The sequence below is a fragment of the Paroedura picta genome, chromosome 3 (genome assembly GCF_049243985.1).
Source record: "Paroedura picta isolate Pp20150507F chromosome 3, Ppicta_v3.0, whole genome shotgun sequence".
NCBI lineage: Eukaryota > Metazoa > Chordata > Lepidosauria > Squamata > Gekkonidae > Paroedura > Paroedura picta.
Genome location: NC_135371.1, coordinates 159688217 through 159710824, shown reverse-complemented (window position 1 = coordinate 159710824; position 22608 = coordinate 159688217). Strand labels below are relative to the sequence as shown.

The 22608-nt window shown below is 45.4% G+C and overlaps 1 protein-coding gene across 8 annotated transcripts in view; it reads left to right on the top strand.

The window, feature by feature from the left end:
• Window positions 1-21638, top strand: part of ATF7 (activating transcription factor 7) — a 115959-nt gene extending 94321 nt beyond the window's left edge. For all 8 annotated transcript variants that reach the window (XM_077329034.1, XM_077329035.1, XM_077329037.1 and 5 more), the window contains 4 exons: window positions 9050-9202; window positions 10824-11021; window positions 13795-13903; window positions 19743-21638. In XM_077329034.1, coding sequence (XP_077185149.1) covers window positions 9050-9202; window positions 10824-11021; window positions 13795-13903; window positions 19743-19960 — 678 coding nt within the window. In that variant the 3' untranslated portion in view covers window positions 19961-21638. The remainder of the gene's footprint in view (window positions 1-9049; window positions 9203-10823; window positions 11022-13794; window positions 13904-19742) is intronic.
• The last annotated feature ends 970 nt before the right edge of the window (window positions 21639-22608 follow it).

Sequence of the window (22608 nt, the reverse complement as noted above, 5' to 3'; positions counted from 1 at the left end):
CAGCAATCAGGGGTGGAGGCTGGCATGAAGTTCTCATGTCAGCTAGTTCTCAGTCATATTTAGGAAGCTGCATCCTTATTTCAGACCATCTGGTTAAAGTTAGTGCCTGGTCTGTAGATAACCCAAAAACTGTGGTCCTACAGTGTATGTCCCCTTGCTCTCCAGAATTACATCTGCATTGAAACAAGGGACAGAGATTTCTGTCAGCTCTTTGTATACGTACAAGGGTACTTATTAGCGGATCATTTGTTTGATCTGAGACTTCAGTCCTGTGCATTCTTATTAGGATGCACGTCTCAGTCAGTGAATACAATCAGGCTTTAACAAGAGTTCCGAAATTTGCAGAAGCTAGAGGTTGTTTCTCCATGAGAAGGAACAGAAGTATCCATGTTGTGAGCTGGGTCAAATCCAAAATATTTGTAGTTGGGGAATTTGAATCTTGATTTCATCATCTTGTTAAATATTTGTATTTTATCCCAAAGCACTTTTTAATAAAACAGAACAATAAAATGCAGCAGAATAACTGAAAGCAGAAGTGTCAAATGGCCTTTGTCTAGCATCCAAATTTTAACCCCTGACATGCCTGATGGATCTTTTTTACCGAAGGCATTCTAAAGCTCTAGCAACCACAACTGGAAGCATCCTATCTCACACCCCATTCATTTCAAGTTTGGAAGTGAAGGCACCAAGAGAAACAGCTTCAGTTGAAAATCCATGTGAATGTTCAGAATGAGAAGGGAGAAGGTCCTTCAGGTAGTTTGAGAGCATCAGATAGGAGAGCAAAAGGATGGTCTTCCTTGGATCCTAATGGTTGCATTGACTTGCAGGATTCCTACTGGACCTTTGTATTAGCAATGACAATGGATAATTTATTGGGCCATTTGCAATTCTTAACCTCAGGTCACAAATTTTTCCACATGGTGTTCTCATTTTATGTAGAAAAAACAGCCTAAAGGCCCATAATGGATAGCTCTAATTCTGTTTTAGCGATAATAAACATAGGCTTTACTATACTCATGTGTTACCTTCAGTTTTCTTCCTAAACCAAGTCTGTTTTTTTTAAACAATACTGGCTATACTTTTAAACTTCTTTAAAAATTAAAAAGAATCCTATTTTTAATCTTTCCTCTGCGGCATCTTAAAAATACTGCCAATAAAAAAGGTGAATTAGTGCCATTTCTTTTTGTTCTTCCGTGTTTTGTTTTGTTTCCAAATTTCACTTTCTGTACAGAACATTTTTTTAATAAGGAAGAAAAAAAATTAAGTAGCCTGATACATCCACTGTAGTAATGTGACTAAGTAATCCAGGAATGATTTTCATTTGTAGCTTCCTAGGATGGTCAGGTTTGTAGCTCAGACTTTTCATCTGGTCTGTGCTGGTATCATCGGGGTCCTGAATGCTAGCAGCTCTTAGGAGAGAAAAAGAAACATATGAAAATGAGTTTTACTACCAAAAAGGACAGAAGTATATTTTTATTTATATACATCATTTATCTACTGCACTTGAAGTAGGTACTGATTTACAGCATTAAAATACAAACGGTAAAACATAAAAACAGTAAACAGAATGAAGAATATAAAACTACTGTTCTTTGCTATAAATCAGCAAACGTAGCAGTGAAAAACAAACCACTAAAAACTAAAGAGTTAACTGGAACTATAGTAGTAGTAATGCCACTATAAAAGCAAAAGGCAGTAAAAAAAAAAGAAAAGCTATAAGAACACATAATCAAAATAAGATTGCCATTAAAATCAACTTACCAGGATTCTGGCCTTCAGAATTCATTATGTTCCAGAAGACCAATGAAAGCTGGCCAGGACATTGTGAGCAAAGAGTTCCGGAGTTTGGAGGCTTCACATTAAAGACTGGGTTCTTTCCAAGCTAACCTCACATGAAACTGCCTTATACTGTATCATACCACTGATCGATCAAGGTCGGTATTGTCTACTCAGACTGACAGCAGCTCTCCACAGCCCCAAGCTGGTATTGTTCACATCACCTGTTACCTAATCTTTTTAACTGGATGTCTAGACCAGGGGTACCAGCCAAAGGTGTGGAGCCCTCCAGTAGCTCTTCTGTCCCTTGCCCCTAGCATCCCTGAGCCTCCAGCTCTCTTTCTCTCTCTCGAACTGGGCTGCTCTGCCCTCTTTCACCTTGTTCTTCCCACACTCCTCCTCCAATGGTGTTTTCCTTCCCCTTTCTCCTCCAGCAGTCTGTTCCCCCTCATCATCATCCTCGTTCCTTCTCCCAAATCTTCACTGTCTTTCTCTTGCTTTTCCAAAAACATACTTCTATGTTATCTTTAAAGCATGATTACTGTCTGTACAACTGAAACACTACGATCCCTTTGTTGCACATGAAACCTTGAGAGTAACAAAAGCAAAAGTGGCCACCTTTTGTTTCAAACAATTTAGGGTCTACGTTTAGATAACGTTAGAGAAGGGAGGAGTACAGGTAGCAAACAAAGGAGGAGTGGGGACAGTCAAGGATATCAAATGTTACAGTATAAACGTGTTTCCTGCTAGAAATGGCAGCCATGTAGGTTGCTCATCCCAACTTCTCCTGTACCATCTAATGCAAACTGACATCATAACAATATGGCTTGATATCACAGAATCATAGAGTTAGAAGGGGCCATACCCCTTCCAACCCCCTACTCAACGCAGGATCAGCCATAAGCATCCAAGAAAAGTGTGTATCCAACCTTTGCTTGAAGACTGCCAGTGAGGGGGAGCTCACCACCTCCTTAGGCAGCCCATTCTACTGCTGAACTACTCTGACTGTGAAAATTTTTTTCCTGATATCTAGCCTATATCGTTGTACTTGTAGTTTAAACCCATTACTGCGCATCCTTTCCTCTGCAGCCAACGGAAACAGGATCCTGCCCTCCTCCAAATGACAACCTTTCAAATACTTAAAGAGGGCTATCATGTCCCCTCTCAACCTCCTTTTCTCCAGGCTGAACATTCCCAAGTCCCTCAACCTATCTTCATAGGGCTTGGTCCCTTGGCCCCAGATAATCTTCGTCGCTCTCCTCTGTACCCTTTCAATTTTATCCACGTCCTTCTTGAAGTGAGGCCTCCAGAACTGCAAACAGTACTCCAGGTGTGGTCTGACCAGTGCCGTATACACTGGGACTATGACATCTTGTGATTTTGATGTCACATCACTGCTTGTGTCTTTGTTCTCCACAAGCCAGAGCACAGCAGGGGATGAGGATATGTAGAACATTATGATGTCAGGGCATGGATAAGTTGTGGATATTGACAGCCAGTTTTCAGTGACAGCTACGTGTATGGCATAATAATGTCTCTTTCCAGTATACTGAATGGTGACTGGGACTGTTGGGATGAGTGTTTTTTAAAGGTAATTCCTGTAGTCATTATAATCCATATATTATTGTATATTGAAATAATCTGCTGCATTTCACAAATATATTTATTGAGTTGTTCCAAACACCATTAAAAAATATTTTGATTGCCTGTGAAGTTTTCCAGGAATTGAAAGACTTATTTATTTATTTAGTTTGGCCAGATTTTCAGCTCTTATTGACCCAAACCGCTGCTTGGGTTCATGCAAAGACGTTGCATTAGCCTGGTGACTTTTAAATTTATTTCCTTTGAACTTCCAGCCTCCCCATGCTACTTATCCAAAGTCGCTTTTGAAACTCCCCTTGGTTTCAGAAGCAGTTTGCCATATGGCATGCACAGGTTACCACTATCTGACAGTCTAGTTCAGCATTATTTTGGATTCTGGCTCTGATGCTGCAAATTACAAAAATGTACAAACATGCATGTAACATAACTAAAGTAGGCAATACAGCAAGCCAATACATTTTTTAGAGCATCTTCTGCTAGAGCCTCTTGCTCTTCGGGGTTGTGTAGGAATTCAGTAATGCTTCAGTTTAGTCCCTCTTAAGGAGTTATACTAAGACCCAATAGATTTTGGGAATCTAAAACATGGGTGGTATCTTCTAAGACCTTGAAATGTTGCTTAACTGGATGTTTGGGACAGATTTGCATAAGTATTCATCTTCGATCTTCTGTGCAGCCCCACATTGGGACTACGCTCATGCAGACCATCTGCTCTAAAGCTCTAAAAATAGGACGTACCAGACGGGAAGAACTGTGCATGCGTCAGCTTTCCCGCCAGCAGGGACGTTCCTTCCCTCAGTTTCTCCTGAGCCAGCTTGGGGTAGTGGTTAAGAGCAGCAGCTTCTAATCTGGTGAACCGGGTTTGATTTCCCATTCCCCTACATGCAGCCAGCTCAGCCTCACATGCAGTCAGCTCAGCTAGATTGTAAGCTGCTTTGAAACTCCTGGTAGAGAAAAGTGGCATATAAAAACCAACTCTGTCTTCTACTTCTTCTTTGCTACCATGAGAGGAGTACACAGATTAACAGTGCTCATCAGTTTTCTGCATAGTTGGCTTTGGCATTCACATCTTCCACCAATTGTTATTTGTTGTTGTGTCTGGGTACAGTACTTTAATTTCTGTCTGGATTTTCTTTGATGTTTTGCTTAGGCCACGGTCCCACAATGACATCCAGGCCTATCTTTAAGAAGTGCTTGAATTGCAGGGGTGAAAATGCCCCATTCCATTGAGCACGGCCACTGTTTGATTTGTTTGGGTGAGTTCCTTAATGTGGGCACCTGCATAACTTGGCAAAGCAAGGTCAGGCCATGCACTGCGGTTGAACGTGGCACAGTGAGAAAAGGTATTGTTGGCCACCATCCCACTCAAGTCACAATCTAAAACCTCCCATAGTTCCATCGGATCAGAACCATAGATTGAATCCTTCCTCAGTTCAGTCAGGTCCAGTTGTCTCTTCCAGCCCGGTCTCAGTGCCACCAAAAAGAGCTGCGTCCATCACCCCAGTGGCTCCAACTTCAGAAAAATCCAAGTCTTTGGGAGCAAGTGAGAAGATCCAGTTGTCTTCTGAACTGCCGATAAAAAAACATTAAAATCCAAGCACAAGGAGAAAGCAGTGACCTCTAGTTCAATTGCCAAGGGCTCAGATAATGCTTCTGAACCAGCTTCTCAGCCTTCGCTTCCACCTTCTCATACTCCATCCCCGTACCTCCATACCACTCGGGCTCAGGAGTAAAGGACAATAAGTTTGGGATCCCCTTAGGGCAGTCCATCCAAGAGTCCAGATGCCCTTTGACTTGGCGCCTCTCGGGCATCTTCTTGCCTGTCGCCACAATACCTTGGATTGGCCGTTGAATGAGGACATATTGGTTGTCCTGTGGACTGTGTAAACAAGGCTATTCAAATTTGCTTGTTCCAAGTGAGATATGATGAAGTTGAGAAGCATGCCTCTGAGAGGGTAGTACTTTATTATTTAAATAGAACCAAGCAGTTCACTACTGCTTGGACAAGAATCTCGCAGAAGAAATGGAGTAGCATTCATAATCAATAAGAGAGTAGGAAAAGCAGTCTTGGCATACAATCCCCAAATGACAGAATGATCTCAGTTCGAATCCAAGGCAAAGCATTCAACATCACAGTAATCCAGGTCTATGCCCCAACCACTGCCATTGAAGAGGATGAAGCTGACCAGTTCTATGAAGCCCTATAACACCTTCTAGAAGCAACGCCAAAAAATGATGTGCTTATCATCCTGGGGGATTAGAATGCTAAAGTAGGAAGCCAAAAGATAACCGGGATAACAGGCAAGTTTGGCCTTGGAGTACAAAATGAAGCAGGGCACAGGCTGGTAGAATTTTGTCAAGAGAATACAATGGTCATAGCAAACACTCTTTTCCAACAACCCAAGAGACGACTCTACACATGGACATCACCAGACAGTCAACACAGAAATCAGATTGACTATGTGCTCTGCAGCCAAAGATGGAGAAGTTCTATACAGTCAGTAAAAACAAGACCAGGAGCTGATTGTGGTTCAGATCATCACCTTCTTGTTGCAAAATGTAGGCTTAAATTGAAGAAAGTAGGGAAAAGCACTAGGCCGCTCAGGTATGAACTAAATCATATCCCCGACGAATATACAGTAGAGGTGACAAATAGATTTAAGGAATTAGATCTGATAGACAGAGTGCCTGAAGAACTATGGACAGAGGTTCACAACATTGTACAAGAGGTAGCAACTAAAGCCATCCCAAAGAAAAAGAAATGCAAAAAATGGCTGTCTGAGGAAGCTTTACAAATAGCTAAGGAGAGAAGGGAAGTGAGAAAGAAAGATACACCCAATTGAATGCAGAATTCCAGAGAAAAGCTAGAAGAGATAAGAATGCCTTCTTAAATGAACAGTGCAAACAAATAGAAGAAAACAATAGAATGGGGAGGACCAGAGATCTTTTCAAGAAAATTGGAGATATGAAGAGAACGTTTCATGCAAAGATGGGTATGATAAGGGACCAAAATGGTAGGGACCTCCCAGAAGCAGAAGAGATTTTAAAAAGGTCGCAAAATTATACAGAAGAACTATACAAGAGCGAGCTTAACATCCCTGATAACCACAATGGGGTAGTTACTGACCTGGAGCCAGACATCCTGGAATGTGAAGTCAAATGGGCCTTAGGAGGTCTGAGCAACAATAAAGCTAGTGGTGGTGATAGCATTCCAGTTGAGCTATTCAAAATCTTAAAAGATGATGCAGTAAAAGTGCTACACTCAATATACCAGCAAATTTGGAAAACTCAACAATGGCCACAGGTTTGGAAAAGGTCAGTTTACATTCCAATCCCAAAGAAGGGCAATGCCAAAGAATGTTCAAACTACCGCACCATTGCACTCATTTCTCATGCTAGCAAAGTTATGCTCAAAATTTTACAAGCTAGGCTCCAGTAATATGTGGACAGAGAACTTCCAGAAGTACAGGCAGGATTTCGAAGAGCCAGAGGAACTAGAGATCAAATTGCCAACATACGCTGGATCATGGAGAAAGCTAGGGAGTTCCAGAAGAACATCTACTTCTGTTTCATTGACTATGCTAAAGCCTTTGATTGTGTGGAGCACAACAAATTGTGGCAAGTTCTTAGAGAGATGGGAATACCAGAGCATCTTATTTGTCTCTTGAGAAACTTATATGCAGGTCAAGAAGCAACAGCGAGAACTGAACATGGAATCACTGATTGGTTCAAAATTGAGAAAGGAGTTCGGCAAGGTTATATACTGTCACCTTGCCTATTTAACTTGTATGCGGAGCACATCATGAGAAAGGCGGGATTAAGGAGTCAAAATTGGGATCAAGATTGCAGGGAGAAATATCAACAACCTCAGATATGCAGATGATACCACTCTAATGGCAGAAAGTGAAGAGGAACTAAAGAGCCTGTTGATGCGGGTGAAGGAGGAGAGTGCAAAAGTTGGCTTGAAACTCAACATCAAGAAAACAAAGATCATGGCATCCGGCCCTCTCAATTCCTGGCAAATAGATTGGGAAGAAAGGGAGATAGTGACAGATTTTATTTTCCTGGGCTCCAAGATCACTGCAGATGGGGAGTGCAGCAAAGAAATTAAAAGACACTTGCTCCTGGGGAGGAAAGCTATGGCAAATCTAGACAGCATCCTAAAAAGCAGAGACATCACCCTGCCAACAAAAGTGCGTTTAGTCAAGGCTATGGCCTTCCCAGTTGTAATGTATGGCTGCGAAAGTTGGACCATAAGGAAGGCTGAGCGTCAAAGAATTGAGGCTTTTGTACTCTGGTGCTGGAGAAGACTTGCACGTCCCTTGGACTGCAAGGTGAACAAACTGGTCAGTCCTAGAAGAAATCAGCCCTGACTGCTCCTTTGAAGGCCAGATGCTGAAGATGAATCTCAAATACTTTGGCCACCTCATGAGAAGGAAGGACTCCCTGGAGAAGAGCCTAATGCTGGGAGCGATCGAGGGCAAAAGAAGAAGGGGACAACAGAGAATGAGGTGGCTGGATTGAGTAACTGAAGCAGTAGCTGCAAACTTAAATGGACTCCAGGGAATGATAGAGGACAGGAAGGCCTGGAGGATCATTGTCCATGGGGTCGTGATGGGTCGGACACGACTTTGCACCTAACAACAACAAAACAGTTCAGAGTATCTAAATACCTGCTCATTTGTCATTGTGGACCAAGAAAAGGTCAGGGAGCCTCACCCAGTCTATTGATTGCTGGGTCGTCCTGTTGATCGGAATGGCATACCATTCCTTGAAGGTACCTTGCCCACTGGATGTTTGGCCACACTTGACAAGTGCATAATCCGTATTCCATCAAAGAGTCCTACTTCTGGAAATCTGCAGTGTGGTTACCTGGGCTACAGAAGATATTTTCATTAGACATTATGTTATTGCCCTTTAAGTGCAGAAGGAGGCGGAATTCGGAAAGGCTGTTCAGCATTCATTGTTCCAGTGAGATCACCCCCACCTTCCTGGTATGCAGTTTTTTATTGTCCCAATGTGGGACTGCACAAGAGGATGGAAGATAGAAAACAGACTTGCACTTACCTGTAATTGTTGTTTATCGATGTCCTCTGTGCAGACACACATTCCCTCCCTCCATCCCCACTGCAAACACCTCTATTTGTAGTATAGAACTGTGCTTCACACCCATTATGATCTAAGGGAATTTGCCATGGCAGATTGGAACAGAATGGAAGGGACGTCCCCGGGGAACACATGATCCCACTGGCAGGAAAGCTGGTGCATGTGCTTTTCCTCCGGTCTGGCATGCCCCTTTTTAGAGCTTTAGCTGATAGGAAAATGTTCCATGGCGAGCCTGCACAAGCACAATCCCAGTGTGGGTCTGCATGGGAGATATCAGTGAGCAACAGTTAAAGGTAAGTGCCACTCTGCTTTCCATATTAATATGACAAATCTCCTAATATGCTATTGTTCTGACCCTTCATAGATATTTTCTAAATTGTTTACAGACTTTTTGCCAACCTGTATCTCCCAAGAGCAGAAACGAGAACCTGACGCAAATGGATAACGCCAGAACTTTTCCAGTCATTCCATGCAAAAGCCATTATGCCTGCAGCAAACTGAGATGGAGCAAAAAACCTCAGAAATAAACCGTTGAGCCTCTGTTGACTGTTTTCTCTTTCTCTTCCAGAGGCTGAAAGCCAGCCTGACTCAAGGCATTACTTCCTCCCTAAATGGCAGCAACATGATGGTCGGATCAGCTAGCACAATGGTGACATCTCGTCCTGACCAGGGTCAAATACTCATCCAGCACCCTGATGCACCTTCTCCAGCACAACCACAGGTCTCCTTGAAATCACAATGCGTTTAAATAGAGTGTGCAGTAGTTTGGGAATCTCTTCGGCTATGCTTGCACCTGAGAGCCTAGTGCAGCATCTAATAGTGCCGTGGAAGTGCACAGCACAGGCAGCCATGGCCCTTCTGTCATACCATCTTCAGCTTTGTGGGGGGGGGGGGGGAGAAGCAGTCTGTCTACAGCCAAGATGTCCAGGTGTTAGGAGGTGTTAGTGATTTACTCTGCCCAGCCTGGAGTCTGTCTCCATCGCCCTCCTACCCAACCTTGTCTGCCACCCCAGCTTGTGTTCTAGTTTTTTTTTTTCAAAAACAGGACATCAAACTATTCAGGTTCTGCAAAGCGAAACTTTAAACACCGGAAGCGTTCAGCACATGTTTAGCTAATTCACGCAGCTCTTCCCAGATGCCAGATTCAGGTTCTCTGGTTGCAGAATCTGGCCAGTTCAGGCACAGTTCCCGGTCCCTCTGAAAAAAAGATGTGGGAAGCCTGTTGTCCCTGCCTAAAGACTCCACTGCTTCTGTCACCACTGGCTGCCAGGCACTTGCCAGTCAGACGCTGTAGCCGATAGGGATGCAATTTGGAATGCAGAAGCAATATTTTGAGATCTTCGCTCTGTTTTAATTACTTGGGTCTAAACACACCCCATTTGTTCCTGCCAATACGCCAACTGCCAGCCTTCCATCAAAATCGCCACCTGCTCTGTCAGCTAGACCCGCTTCCAAAAGTTTACTATCCATATGTGCCCTGACAGTGAGAAACTGGTCTGCATAATTTAGAGGCTGCACTAAGGTGAGGACCTGTAGATCGGTGTTTCTTTTGGCCGCTCATTTCCTTCCTTCAAAAGAACACGAAAGCCTGTGCTGGTCTTAAAGGTATAAGGCAGGGGTAGTCAAACTGCGGCCCTCCAGATGTCCATGGACTACAATTCCCAGGAGCCCCCTGCCAGTGAATGCTGGCAGGGGGCTCCTGGGAATTGTAGTCTATGGACATCTGGAGGGCCGCAGTTTGATTACCCCTGGTATAAGGCTTTGGTGTGCGAAGACAACTGATGTGTGCAGTCATGCTCCTGGTAAGAAAGCAAAGACGGCATGTAGACAGTGGGGGGTTTTTTTATGTGTCCTTCCTCTGTCAAAGCCCAGAATCAGGGAAATGAAACCGCATTGATGCTAACTGGGTGCCAAGAGCCCTGAGAGATGCACAGGCTGCATTATTAATCTTGATGAGCCTTTAAAAAGTTGAAAAAAACTGCACTTTTTATGATGTCAATCTATTACATTTGAATTTTAATTGTGGTGCTAAAATATATAAAAGTATTAAAATAATAAAAACACCTGAAGTCCTTGGACGTTAGGGTAGAACTAACATATATGTGTGTGACCTTATAGAAAAAGTGTCACTCCCTGCTATTTGTATTGTTTTTAATACTTTTTATATATTTGGGCTCCATAAATAAAATTCAAATGTAATACATATACGTTATATAAAGGTGCAGTTTTCTCCATCTTTTTAGGCTCTCGGCTCCATTGGTTTTTGTGTGTCCCCCCTTTTTTTTGGTGCGTTATTAATCTTGCCTGTTGATTTGTGTTATTCTTCCATTCTCTAACCCTAGGTTTCCCCAGCTCAGCCCACACCCAGCACCGGTGGCAGACGGAGACGCACAATGGAGGAGGACCCAGACGAACGCAGGCAGCGGTTTTTGGAAAGGAACCGCGCCGCCGCCTCCCGCTGCCGTCAGAAACGCAAGCTCTGGGTGTCCTCCTTGGAGAAGAAGGCTGAGGAGCTCACAACGCAGAACATACAGCTAAGTGTGAGTGCAGCACCAGCATTCCCAGCAGCAGCCAGTTACATTGCAAGTGGTTCCACTGGACCAAGATTCCAGAGGTGGCACCTAGATTAAAGTGCCACAAGAGTCGGTTCTTATATGCTGCTTTTCTGTACCCAAAGGAGTCTCAAAGCGGCTTGCAATCGCCTTCCCTTTCCCCTCCCCACAAGAGACACCCTGTGAGGGAGGTGAGGCTGAGAGAGCCCTGATATCACTGCCTTCCCTTTCCTCTCCCCACAACAGACACCCTGTGATGGAGGTGAGGCTGAGAGAGCCCTGACATTCCTGCTCGGTCAGAACAGCTTTATCAGGGCTGTGGCCAGGCCAAGGTCACCCAGCTGGCTGCATGTGGGGGAGGAGCGGGGAATCAAACCCGACTCACCAGATTAGAAGTCGGCGCTCCTAACCACTATACCAAGCTGGCTCTCTCTTTTTTTTTTTTACGTTTGTTTGCTTTGCTATAACAGATGTATTATGGCATCACCTTCCATGGACTAGTGCCCATCTCATCACGTGCATGGATCTGGATATGGGGGGATGGTAAGCATTGTGGATCAAAAGGCAGTGAAACGCGAGAGGTACAGTCTGACATAAAACGCATTCAGTAGACAATGTATATTTCTAAGCAGTGCTTAGAGGTTTTGGAAAGGGGCACGTTGACCATTCCAAGCACATTAGTACGATAGTATCAGGTGGGTAGCTGCACTGGCCTGCCGTAGGAACAGCAAGATTAGAGTCCAGTAGCATCTTAAAGACCAACAAAGGAAGCTTTTTTTTTACGGACTTGAATCTTGACGATCTCTTGTGTTGATTGAGGAGATCTATTCTCCTGTACTGTATGAGGAAAGTTATTCTTTTTGAGATCTAATGGGACAACTTTCTGATGAATTTTAATTCACCAAATTTAATTGTCCTTTTGTGGAATCAAGGTGACATGTGGATTAGCAGCAGAAACGTAGAGTAAAACATTTTCTCCCTGGTTTTTGAAAGTGAGCAGGGTTGAGGATAGACTGACCTGTTTGTCTGACATAAAGAAGCAGAGTTGATTTTGATACCCCACTTTTCACTTATCCGAAGGAGTCTCAAAGTGGCTTACAGTCACCTTCCCTTCCTCTCCCCACCACAGACACCCTGTGAGGTAGGTGGGGCTGACTCTGAGACTGGCCCAAGGTCACCCAACTGGTTGCATTTGGGGGGGGGATCAAACTCTGCTCTCCAGATTAGAGGTTGCCGCCCTTAACCACTACCCCAAGCTGACCAGCTGGATGTCACTGTTGTCATGCAGTAGCCTACATTGTAATGCCAGATAAACGAGCCATCCATTGTATAGCTACTGCTGGGTTCTGACAGTGTTGCCCTGAGTAGGGAACCAGACTGGCATCAGGGGTTTGTTCTGTTTTACAGAGCCCAGCATCTCCAGGGTTCTTCTCTACTACTAGGCAACCTATTGTCACCAAATAATCATTTTAGGCGATGGGCTGATGTGGACCTGACTCCCTCCCACCCATTGCCAGCCATGAGGCCAGTTGTTGCTTTCCCTTCCTTTAAAATTACAGTCAAGGCTAGGGTAGAGTGAATTTTCCAAGCCCATACCTATGCCATCCTCCTCCTAGAAATTCTGTGCATTTCTAGAGGATGCCGTTGTAGACTTGAAAGGGGGTGCTTTTGTGGCCACAAGTTCTCTGTTCCTAAAAAAAATCCCTCTATGTGTATATTGACTTAAATTTCCTGCAGACACGCTGGGTTGGAGTTACAAGCCCAAACAGGTTCTGCTCAGATGTTTCAGCAGGCTATGGCCTGTGACCCTGGACAGTGACACTCCTGCTTGTTAGAAGCTAAGAATAGCAGGAGGCATTCTTGGACCCTACCCAGCTGGTGCTGTGACTCTTCAGTAGCTGCATTCTGCATCCCCTTGCATTGCTTTTCCTCCGCCATGTGGCTTGGGTGGTCTTTTGATCTTGCCTGTGTTTCAGCAATAGAAATATATTTGCATTATAAATCTTCCAGCAAGCCACAGGAAGTGCTTAACTTTCGAACTATCTGTCCAGTTGGTTGAATTATAATTATATTCTAGTAGCGACGTGTAACCCTCATCCGTGGAGAGCTAAACCTACAGATGAGAACTACACGGATGTGTTTCTGAAAACTGTGGGGACCCCTTAGGTTTGCCGAAGAATCTGAAACACACAAAAATACAGTGGGAGTTTTGTTCCCCCACCTCCAGCAGAGCCTCTTGTGGCACAGAATAGTAAGGCAGCAGATATGCAGTCTGAAAGCTCTGCCCATAAGGCCGGGAGTTCAATCCCAGCAGCCGGCTCAAGGTTGACTCAGCCTTCCATCCTTCCAAGGTCAGTAAAATGAGTACCCAGCTTGCTGGGGGGTAAACGGTAATGACTGGGGAAGGCACTGGCAAACCCCCCTGTATTGAGTCTGCCATGAAAACGCTGGAGGGCGTCACCCCAAGGGTCAGGCATGACCCGGTGTTTGCACAGGGGATACCTTTACCTTTACCTCCAGCTAGGCAGGAAATGCACTGGATCTGCCCACGAAGGTGCAGCAGCCCAGGCACCATGCTAGGACTGGTATCAGTGGCACAACAGCCCAGGAGCCTCGGTGAGCCAGTCTGTGGCAGCCCAGGAGCCACGCAGGCCACCCTTGATGATATGCAGTAGTTCTCATTGATGGTGGCCAGATGCTTACCATTGGAGGCTGGCGGCACAAGTACACGCAGTGAAAGTAAATGTTTCCTTTCCCACAGAATGAAGTTACACTATTAAGGAACGAAGTTGCTCAACTCAAACAGCTACTGTTGGCTCACAAGGACTGCCCAGTCACTGCGTTACAGAAGAAAACACAAGGCTATCTCGGTAAGTTGCAGGCTCTGAATGTGCTTGCGGGGCAGAGGTGGCTAAAGCATGTCAGTTTGGGATCTAAGCATTGTATAAAATAGGATTTTAAAAATAATTCGGTATTCTTAAAAGTCAAACGACAATGATATGGGTAGATATCCATTTACCTTACAACAGGCGTAGTGAACCTGTGGTCCTCCAGATGTTCATGGACTACAATTCATGGGAATTGTAGGCCATGAACATCTGGAGGACCACAGGTTGACTACCCCTGCCTTACAACACATCTCTCGTTGGTTAAGGCCTATTATGCACGGCCGCTGAAACGGCGGCATGGAGAATGCGGAGGAGGAAGAAGCGAAGCAAACCGCTTACACACGGGACGGAACACAACGCAACAAACCCAGAGTACGCTTATGCACGCGGTTACTCCCGAGTCGCTTCTGATTGCGCCCTGGTCCTGGGAAGCTCCACTTTGACCCATTATGCACGGGGGTTTTAGCGCACATTCGGGGTGGAATGGCGGCGACTAAAATCACTGATAACGCACGGAGCCGGCTGCAACCGGCCGCAGCTTCGGTGCATGCCGCCGAAAAAGCCGCGTCAGTGAAACGCGGAAGAAAGTGCAGCTTCCGGGTGACCGGGGCGCAACCAGAAGCGGCGCCCGGATCGCCGCGTGCATAATCGGTTACTCTGGGTTTTGCCGCCGTCGCGCCCCGCCCCGTACATAACCGGTATGCGTCGCGTCTTCCCCCTCCGCGTTTTCCATGTGACCCGAAATCGCTGTTTCGGCGGCCGTGCATAATGGGCCTTTCTTCCACATCTCGCTAATGCGGCTTTTTCGGCGGCATAGGTTGACTATGGACCTGGTTGCCGCCTGCAGCGTGCATAATTGGTGATTTTAGCCACCGCCATTCCACCCCGAATGTGGACCTTCCACTCCGTGCATAATGGGCCTAAGAGTGGCAGTTTGGGAGGATTCCCTGGGTTGAATCTCATCTCTGCTGTGAACTCACTCCTTGGCCCCAGGCCAGTCCCTGTTTTTTTGAGTTTTCTGCAATATGTGGGTCAGAATGCTGTCTTTTATGGCATTGTTCTAAAGATTGCTGAGATAATTGTGTGTGGGTGAATGTGAATGCGTGAGAAGTGTTCCTTTGAAGTGTTATATAGATCCCTGACATCACTGGGTTGGAGTCCACAGAACGCTTGTGCAATCTGAAAAGCATCGTCATCAGAAGTAGTCTTAGCCACTTCAACCGTATCCCGGCATGATTGCACAAAACATAGCGCAAGAATGACCCACTTTAATCAGATCATATCACCCATTCAAACAAAACTGCAGTGACTGCATCAAAGAGCCTTTTAATTTTCCTGTACAGCAACACTGATTGTAGGTGGCAAGGCAGCCCCTTTTCTTATAGTAGTCCTTGCACAACATCTTAGGCAAATAGAACTAAGTAAATTTAAACTTCCACGATTGCATGGCAGGATCCGACCCACTATTATGATCTTGTTACATTCCTCTGCAGTGTTATTAGACCCTGCAGATCTGCCCCACTAACCAATTCAGTTTCCTCCGGCACAGGGAGCTTTCCCCTGGAGTAAATTGTTCTTCCGTTGGATCCATTTCACGAGTGGATCCAGCCCTATAAGTTCATCTCTGACCATTTGCTACACTGAGATCTGGGAAAGGGGTTGAGACCCAGACCCTGGTTTGACCCTGCTCCTAAGGGTTTGTGTTGCATGTGATATTTCTTAACCAGCCATTTAAAGTATTTTGCATCTGTAAAACCGTACTACATCTATCTATCTATCTAGCTATCTAGCTATCTATCTATCATTTATTCCTCGCCTCTCCCCAGAGGCCCGAGGTGAGTTACAGACATATAAAACCCCCATAAAAACATACATAAAAACCTGCTCATGGAGACATCTTACATTTTCAGGACAAGATGTAGAGTAGTCCTTGATGGTCCAGGCTGGGCTAGTTTCATCAGCTCTTAGAAGCTAAGCAAGGTCAGCTCGCGTTAATAGTTAGATGAGAGACAACCAAGGGATTCCAGGATTGCTATGCAGGTTGGGACAGTAGCAGACCACCTTGGTTAGTCTCTTGCCTTGAAAACCCTGTCGCCTGCAACTTGATGGCACTTCACACACACACAGAGTCCTGGAAGATGCAGTCCCCACCTGCAGTAAGCAGTAGTGTTGGCTTGGGAACTGGGAGAGCCAGGTTCCAGTCCCCACTGCGCTTGGGAAGCTTCCTGGGTGACTTTGGGCCCAGTCACACATTCTCACACTAGCCTACCTCACAGCATTGTTGTTAGCTTGAAGTGGAGAGGAGAACCACTTTGCATCTGCATAGGGGAGAAAGTCCAGGCTATGAATGAACTGGGTAAATAAAAAATTTCCCCAGCCATACCCATATTTGCTGTTACGCCATTCAGAAAGTGTGTAAAAGCACATACTTCACCCAGGAGGCAGGTGACACTAAATCAGGGGTAGTCAACCTGTGGTCCTCCAAATGTTCATGAACTGCAATTCGCATGAGCCCCTGCCAGCAAACGCTGGCAGAGGCTCATGGGAATTGTAGTTCATGAACATCTGGAGGACCACAGGTTGACTACCCCTGCACTAAATGACATCAAAGAGCTGCCTGCAAGAGTTTAAAGATGCAGAGTCTTTAAACGTACCATACTGGCCTGGTAGAACTAAAGGGAGCCTTATGCTTTGGTTCCCACATCAAGACCCAAATGTGCTTTGTTGCTGTAAGCTTCAGGCCTATTCCACGGGGATTGATTAGATCAGCCAGCAGGGAGGCAGGCCGGAGTCACAGAGGGATGGGTTTGCAGCTCAGACATCAGCTGCCACCCCCCTCCCTTCCCAGGAATTATCTGCAATCAGAGGGAAAAGCAGGACAGCAGCTACTGAGGGTCCTCTTCTTCCGCAGGACTCATTCCTTTCATTTAAATTGTGGCTTTCCCTTCATCAGCCTCCGCTTGTGCTCTGCCCTTTTCTCAGCCCGGGTCTCCGATGAGTAGAATTGCCAACGTCTGGAGATTTGGGGGCAGACCCAGGAAAGGACTTCAGTTTCTCCCAGATTCTGTGACATGCCACAGAGTCTGCCCACTGGAGTGGCCATTTTCTCCAGGGATACTGATCTCTGTCACCTGGAGATCAGTGGGGATTCTGGGAGTGCTCCAGGCCACACCTGGAGGCTGTGTACAAAAGTGGCGGCTCGTATTCAAAACGTATAGCATTTATTAACAAATAACATTGCATTATGTTAACAGCCATCAAGAATAATCCCAGAAATCCTTAGTCCACGCACTGCGCAAAAATGCCTCTATTAGATTCTTTTTTCTCAGGTAACCTTTGCTTGCCTGGTTAAAATGTTCATGGAGTCACAGTCACTGGCTGCTGAAACAAATGCTCCAAAAGATCAGAGTCCTCTTGCAAACAAACGAAGAACAGCAGAGCTCCCGGGTGTGTTTAATGTTTTGAATATCTTCTTCCAGGGTCAGTCAGGACTCACAAATACATCTTGTTACTTCCACAACAATCCGTGCATAAGCACGTCTTAAAACATGCTGGAAGAAGATACACAAAGATTGCTGTTTTGGAGCTTTCTCCAGCAGTCCCTTTAAACTGAGGGTGTTTAAAAAGGACAGTAGAAGATAAATCCATAAAATAGCCAAGGGGGGATATTCTCGCCAACTTAGCTGGGACTCTTTTGGGAAATTGAGCAGTTTAAAGTGGGCTGGCCAGCAGAGCCTGCAGGGAGAGATCTCTCGCAGGATCGAATCCTTTGCGAGCTTTAAAGGGACTGCTCTTTAAAGTATAAAGGGACTACCCAAAAGCGGCCACTGTTTTTTGCAGCCTTATTGCTCTCTGTATTTTTCAGCTCAGGTCTTTTGGACCTGAAAAAGAAATCAGGATTTCCCCAAAAAATCCCAGATTCAAATACTAATTCGAACTTGTTCCAAGAACCCAAAATGTTTTCATGTCCAGTAGACCTAAACCAAAAGCTAGATAGAAAGAAAGAAAAATGCACTTCCCTAGTAGCAAACACAAGTAAATACTTTGCAGCACTCTTGGCTTTTGCAGTTTGTTTTGATTCACAGCAGTGACTCTCAGCTTGAGAAATGTGGCAGTGAAACCCAACCTTCTCCGTCTTCTCCTCCTCCTCCTCCAAAGACTATTCCTTTGTGTACAATGCGGACAGCAGTGTGGTTCTGCCCCCTCCTCCTTACTGAGGGGTTTTTGGATCACGCGTCAGTCCTTGAGTCTACTTGTGGCACTAATTGAAATTTGGCTCACGTCTGAATAATAAGAGTTTCTTCTTTTCTCCGAGAGAGAAGTGTGTGTGCGCATCTGTGTGCCCACGCGTGCACATGTGTGCACACAGAGAGAGACATTTATGTTGTTATTACTGAGATTTGTGAGTGAACAGCTTCTTAAACAAGAAATGCCAGAGTGCATGGTTGGGATTACAGGTTCCTCATTCACAGTTGGGTTGTTTTTATTTATAGTACTGTGTAAATCATTGGCTGGGGGGGGGGGCACAGCATGGAGGGGAAAGAGTGATGCCAGCATGCTTCATTCATTAAGGGGAGAATGAAGAACATGGGCATTTCCATCTGCCATTCTAGAAGGCTCCCCCACACACCCACCCCATTTGAGTCTAAAAAGCTAAGCCAGGCAGTCACTTAAAATTCGGGAGGGGGGATAAACCAATGTGACTTGTGAATATTGGTTCTGAACAGAACTATAACATTGACTTTTGCAAAGCTGGACTTCTTCTCTTGGGTTTTGGTTGCATGTGTGCACCCTTGCAGCAAAAAGCAACTGCGGTGGTGGGTCTTGCAGCTGATCTTGACTAGCGTCATTAGAGATGCCTGTCCTCCGGCTTCTTTTCTGTGACGTGTCCCATGAACAGCAGCTGCTGATAACATCCAAATGCCCGGTGAAGTGGTTATTCAGTACTCCGCTTCCAGTCCGTCCCAGCAAAAACAAGTTCCTCTTTAGCAAGAAGCACATTTCCAATCCAAGCAGCATTCCCAATCATGCCTAAATGGGCATTGTCACATGACATCTGAGATCTGCAGGCTGAATAAGATCCAGCCTTCCACCTGGAACAAAGCTCAGGAGCGGGCACGCCTGTTGCCACCTTTTCAGACTTGCCAGTTGACGAGAACCAAACATTTTAACATCCAAGCAGACTACCAGCTAAGGCGAGCTCTTTCACACAAGGAAGCTGGCATCCTCTCAGCAGCAGATCTCTTCACGAGTAGAACACTGGTACAGTGCCATATCCATGGAGAATAGAATCATAGAGCAGCGGCCGATTCCAGGGCACTGCTTGGGGCGGGGGCAGTTTGCCTTCCCTTCCTCCCAGAAACCGAATGTTGACATCCCTCCAAAGTCCTGCTGCAGTCGCTGTGTGAGCCCCAGCCCTTGCATATGCAGCCATATTTCAGCCTTGAGCACTTAGCTGCTGAGCCCAATGATGCTGATTGGCATTCACACCAATGGAAATGTAAAGGAATATTCAGGAGAAGCCAGTGTGGCGTAGCTGTTAAAGTGTGAGACCTGATATTCAGGCAGATTCTGCCCAATAACAATGTGAAAACATAACACGTTTTAAAATCAACTTAGCAGCTGGAGCACCTTTTAAAAAAATTCTAAGAAATGTGCTTTTGGGGGTTCCTGCGATTGCTGGAGCCATATATGTGGTGGGAGGAAACAGAACAATTGCCCAGGTATTGCACGCTTCTGGAATCTGGACCTCTAGAATCCTGCCAGTGTGTTCTAAATACTTTCTCTTTTCTCTTTTTATTCCTTGGGGGAAACATTCCAGAAAGCCCAAAGGAGAGCTCTGAGCCGACAGGTTCCCCTGCTCCGGTCATCCAGCACAGTTCTCTGACCGCCTCCTCCAATGGGCTGAGTGTCCGCTCTGCCGCTGAAGCCGTCGCCACATCGGTCCTCACTCAGATGGCAAGCCAAAGGACAGAACTGAGCGTGCCCCTGCAGTCGCACGTCATTATGGCTCCGCAGTCCCAGTCTGCTGGCAGATGATGTCTCCAATCATGTGACATAGAACTAACCAATAAGAACTTGCAGCCAGAGAGACTGATCCATAACTAAGCCCCTTGATCAATACGGGGTGGATACCATTTTTGTTTTTGCTTTTTTTTGTTGTTGTTGTTAAAAGTGAGTTGAGGGCAGCTATGGAGCTTCTAACATCAATGTACATCCCATGCAGATCCTGGCCCCAAAGCAGTTGTCACGTGACCCATCTGTTGCTTGAGGATGGCTTCGGACTGAGCAACTTCACTATCCCTTAGGGAAGATCACTCCTGTAGAGTCAACAGGGCTCAGGGTGGTCTTCAAATGGTTACAGTTCAGGTTTAAATTATGTTAACACTAAGCCTCCCTTTGCTTAGTTACTCATGGTGCTTTCTTGAGTTGGCCCCCTTGAGCAAAACAAAGCAAAACAGAAGTTTTTGGGGGAGAGGCTGTGAATTTTAGCTGGTGCTGTCCGCATATAATTTTTGGTGTCCCACTGCTTTCAACCATCTCTGGTGTCTATCGCCGTTGTAGCCGGCCTTCAATTCTGCACTTTCACACAAGACCCATGGCTCTGAAGGTGGTAAGCTCCATAACTTTGTGGATTTGATCTTCTCTTCTATTTTCTAATACCTCCCCCCCCCCCCAAAAAAATCCCCCAAGTTCTCCAAAGTATTTTGTGAACCACGTAGGAGATTTCATCATTGGCTACTGCAATTTATGGGTGTTTGCAGTTGCAGTGGCGGAAATGGCAAAGCTTTTTGCATGCTTCTCTGATTCTCTAGCTTGTAGCAGTGCATGTTATCAGGGCCGAGTGTGTCCTCCTTCCTTGATTGCCCTTCGTCTGGCACAACAGACCGAGAATCGCTGCTTTCTTTAATAAAGGCTCTAGTCCTTGTGGCGGTGGATACAAGCTATAGAGGGATCTCAGATATGAGGTGGAGCGATGAGGAGCGTTTCTGGTAGAGAGAGGGTAGACCGATAGCATTCTGCAGAGTTGCCTTGCCCCTGCCATAGCCCTAGCCGTATGCAAAATTTGTGGGTACGCGCACAATGCATGCATTTGCACAGAATATAAACCATCCCACTCAGAAGGTTGCCTCAGCCAGGCGCCTGGCTGCTATGCGCACAGCTCCTACAAGGACGAGCTGAAACAACATTGAAGTTGCTTTTGCTGCATTTGGAAAGCCTTTGAAAGCCCCTTTTTACAACCCTGCACATTTCAAAGGATCCCCTGTCACACTGAACCTATTGCACGTATCAAGATGGTGGCCTTAAATCATGGACTGTCTGTTTCAGAGGACGAGGATTGGGTGGTTCCGACCCGTCCTCCCTCTTATCTGTTTTCTTTCTTGTGTTTCTCTTGCCCCCATCCCCACATCTCCCTTTCAGAACAAAGCTAGAATTCTCAAAGCACCGGAGAGAGATTGAAAGCGAAGGCATTTGGAATTGTTGCCGCTTATTACCAAAACCCCTGTGTATCTGTCTCTCTTGTCTGCCCTTAAGGTTTGTCTTGACCTCTTGCTTGCTGGGCATCTGTGCCCAGTTTCTTGCTTGAATCTCAAACAGTGGGCCATGGGTGGGGAACGTTCTGTGGCACTTGTATTGTTAGCTGTTAGCCCCTTGGAGCTCACTCAGGGCCAGCTCTTCATCTTATGCATTTATGTTTGAGGTTTCTCCTTGCAATGTTTTTTTTTTTAATTTTTTATTCATGCAGACAAAACATATGAAGTTCCCTATTCAGTTTTTACTTATTGGTGTGTAAGTGTGCGCAAACAGGATCTCTCTCCAATGAATTCAGGGCTAGTATTGTCGACAGCACGATGTGGATGTGTTAAAACTTCTGCAGGTTTACAGGGCAGTGGAGGGGGGTGGGATCTTTTCTTACCACTATTCTGGCTTCTCAGGGCATCAGCCTCATTGTCTCTTGACACATTTCTTTTCCATTATCTTGTAGTTTTCTTTTGTGACCTCCCCTCCTTCACTTCTTAGGCGTCTTTCCTTTCCTCTTTCTTTTAAAACAGAAAGGGACTGTATCCTAAGTGTCTACGGACTTACTATCACTTTTCTCCCTCCCCCCCCCCCCAGCTCATTTGATATGATGAAATTTCACATAGGCGAGTTCTTTGAATATAACCTCTCCCAACAGAGTATCTGTTTCCTTAGTGACAGCTCGGATAACAACACATAGCAGGTGCAATTGGAATCCCCTAAGGATAATGCAACAAGAAAGGCAGCTTGATTTCTAGAGGACAGATTTCAGCAGCGTGATTTCTTTCACCCCCCCTCTCTTTGCACCTTTCAGAGTCAAAGAATACTGTTTACTTGTTTGTTCAATGTAAACTATTTTATAATCCTTTCCAGTTTTTGTTGGAGCGATTGCCTCAATGGGGTTGGAAGAACATTCGGGTTGAAGCACTCGGAGAGAACAAGAGGGCCAGTCGCCATTGGGTTAAATCAGAAATTTGAATTGGCATTTGCAATGAGAGATGATATATTAACCTGCCTTATATTGATTCATACCCCTGACCTCTCTGGCCTGATTCAAACCGTGGTGGCTTAGAGACTGTCCAAATACAGGGCAAGTAATGAGGCACTGGGATACCAATATGGCGAACTAAATACACAGAGTAGACTTCTATGGAGTCTTCAAACTT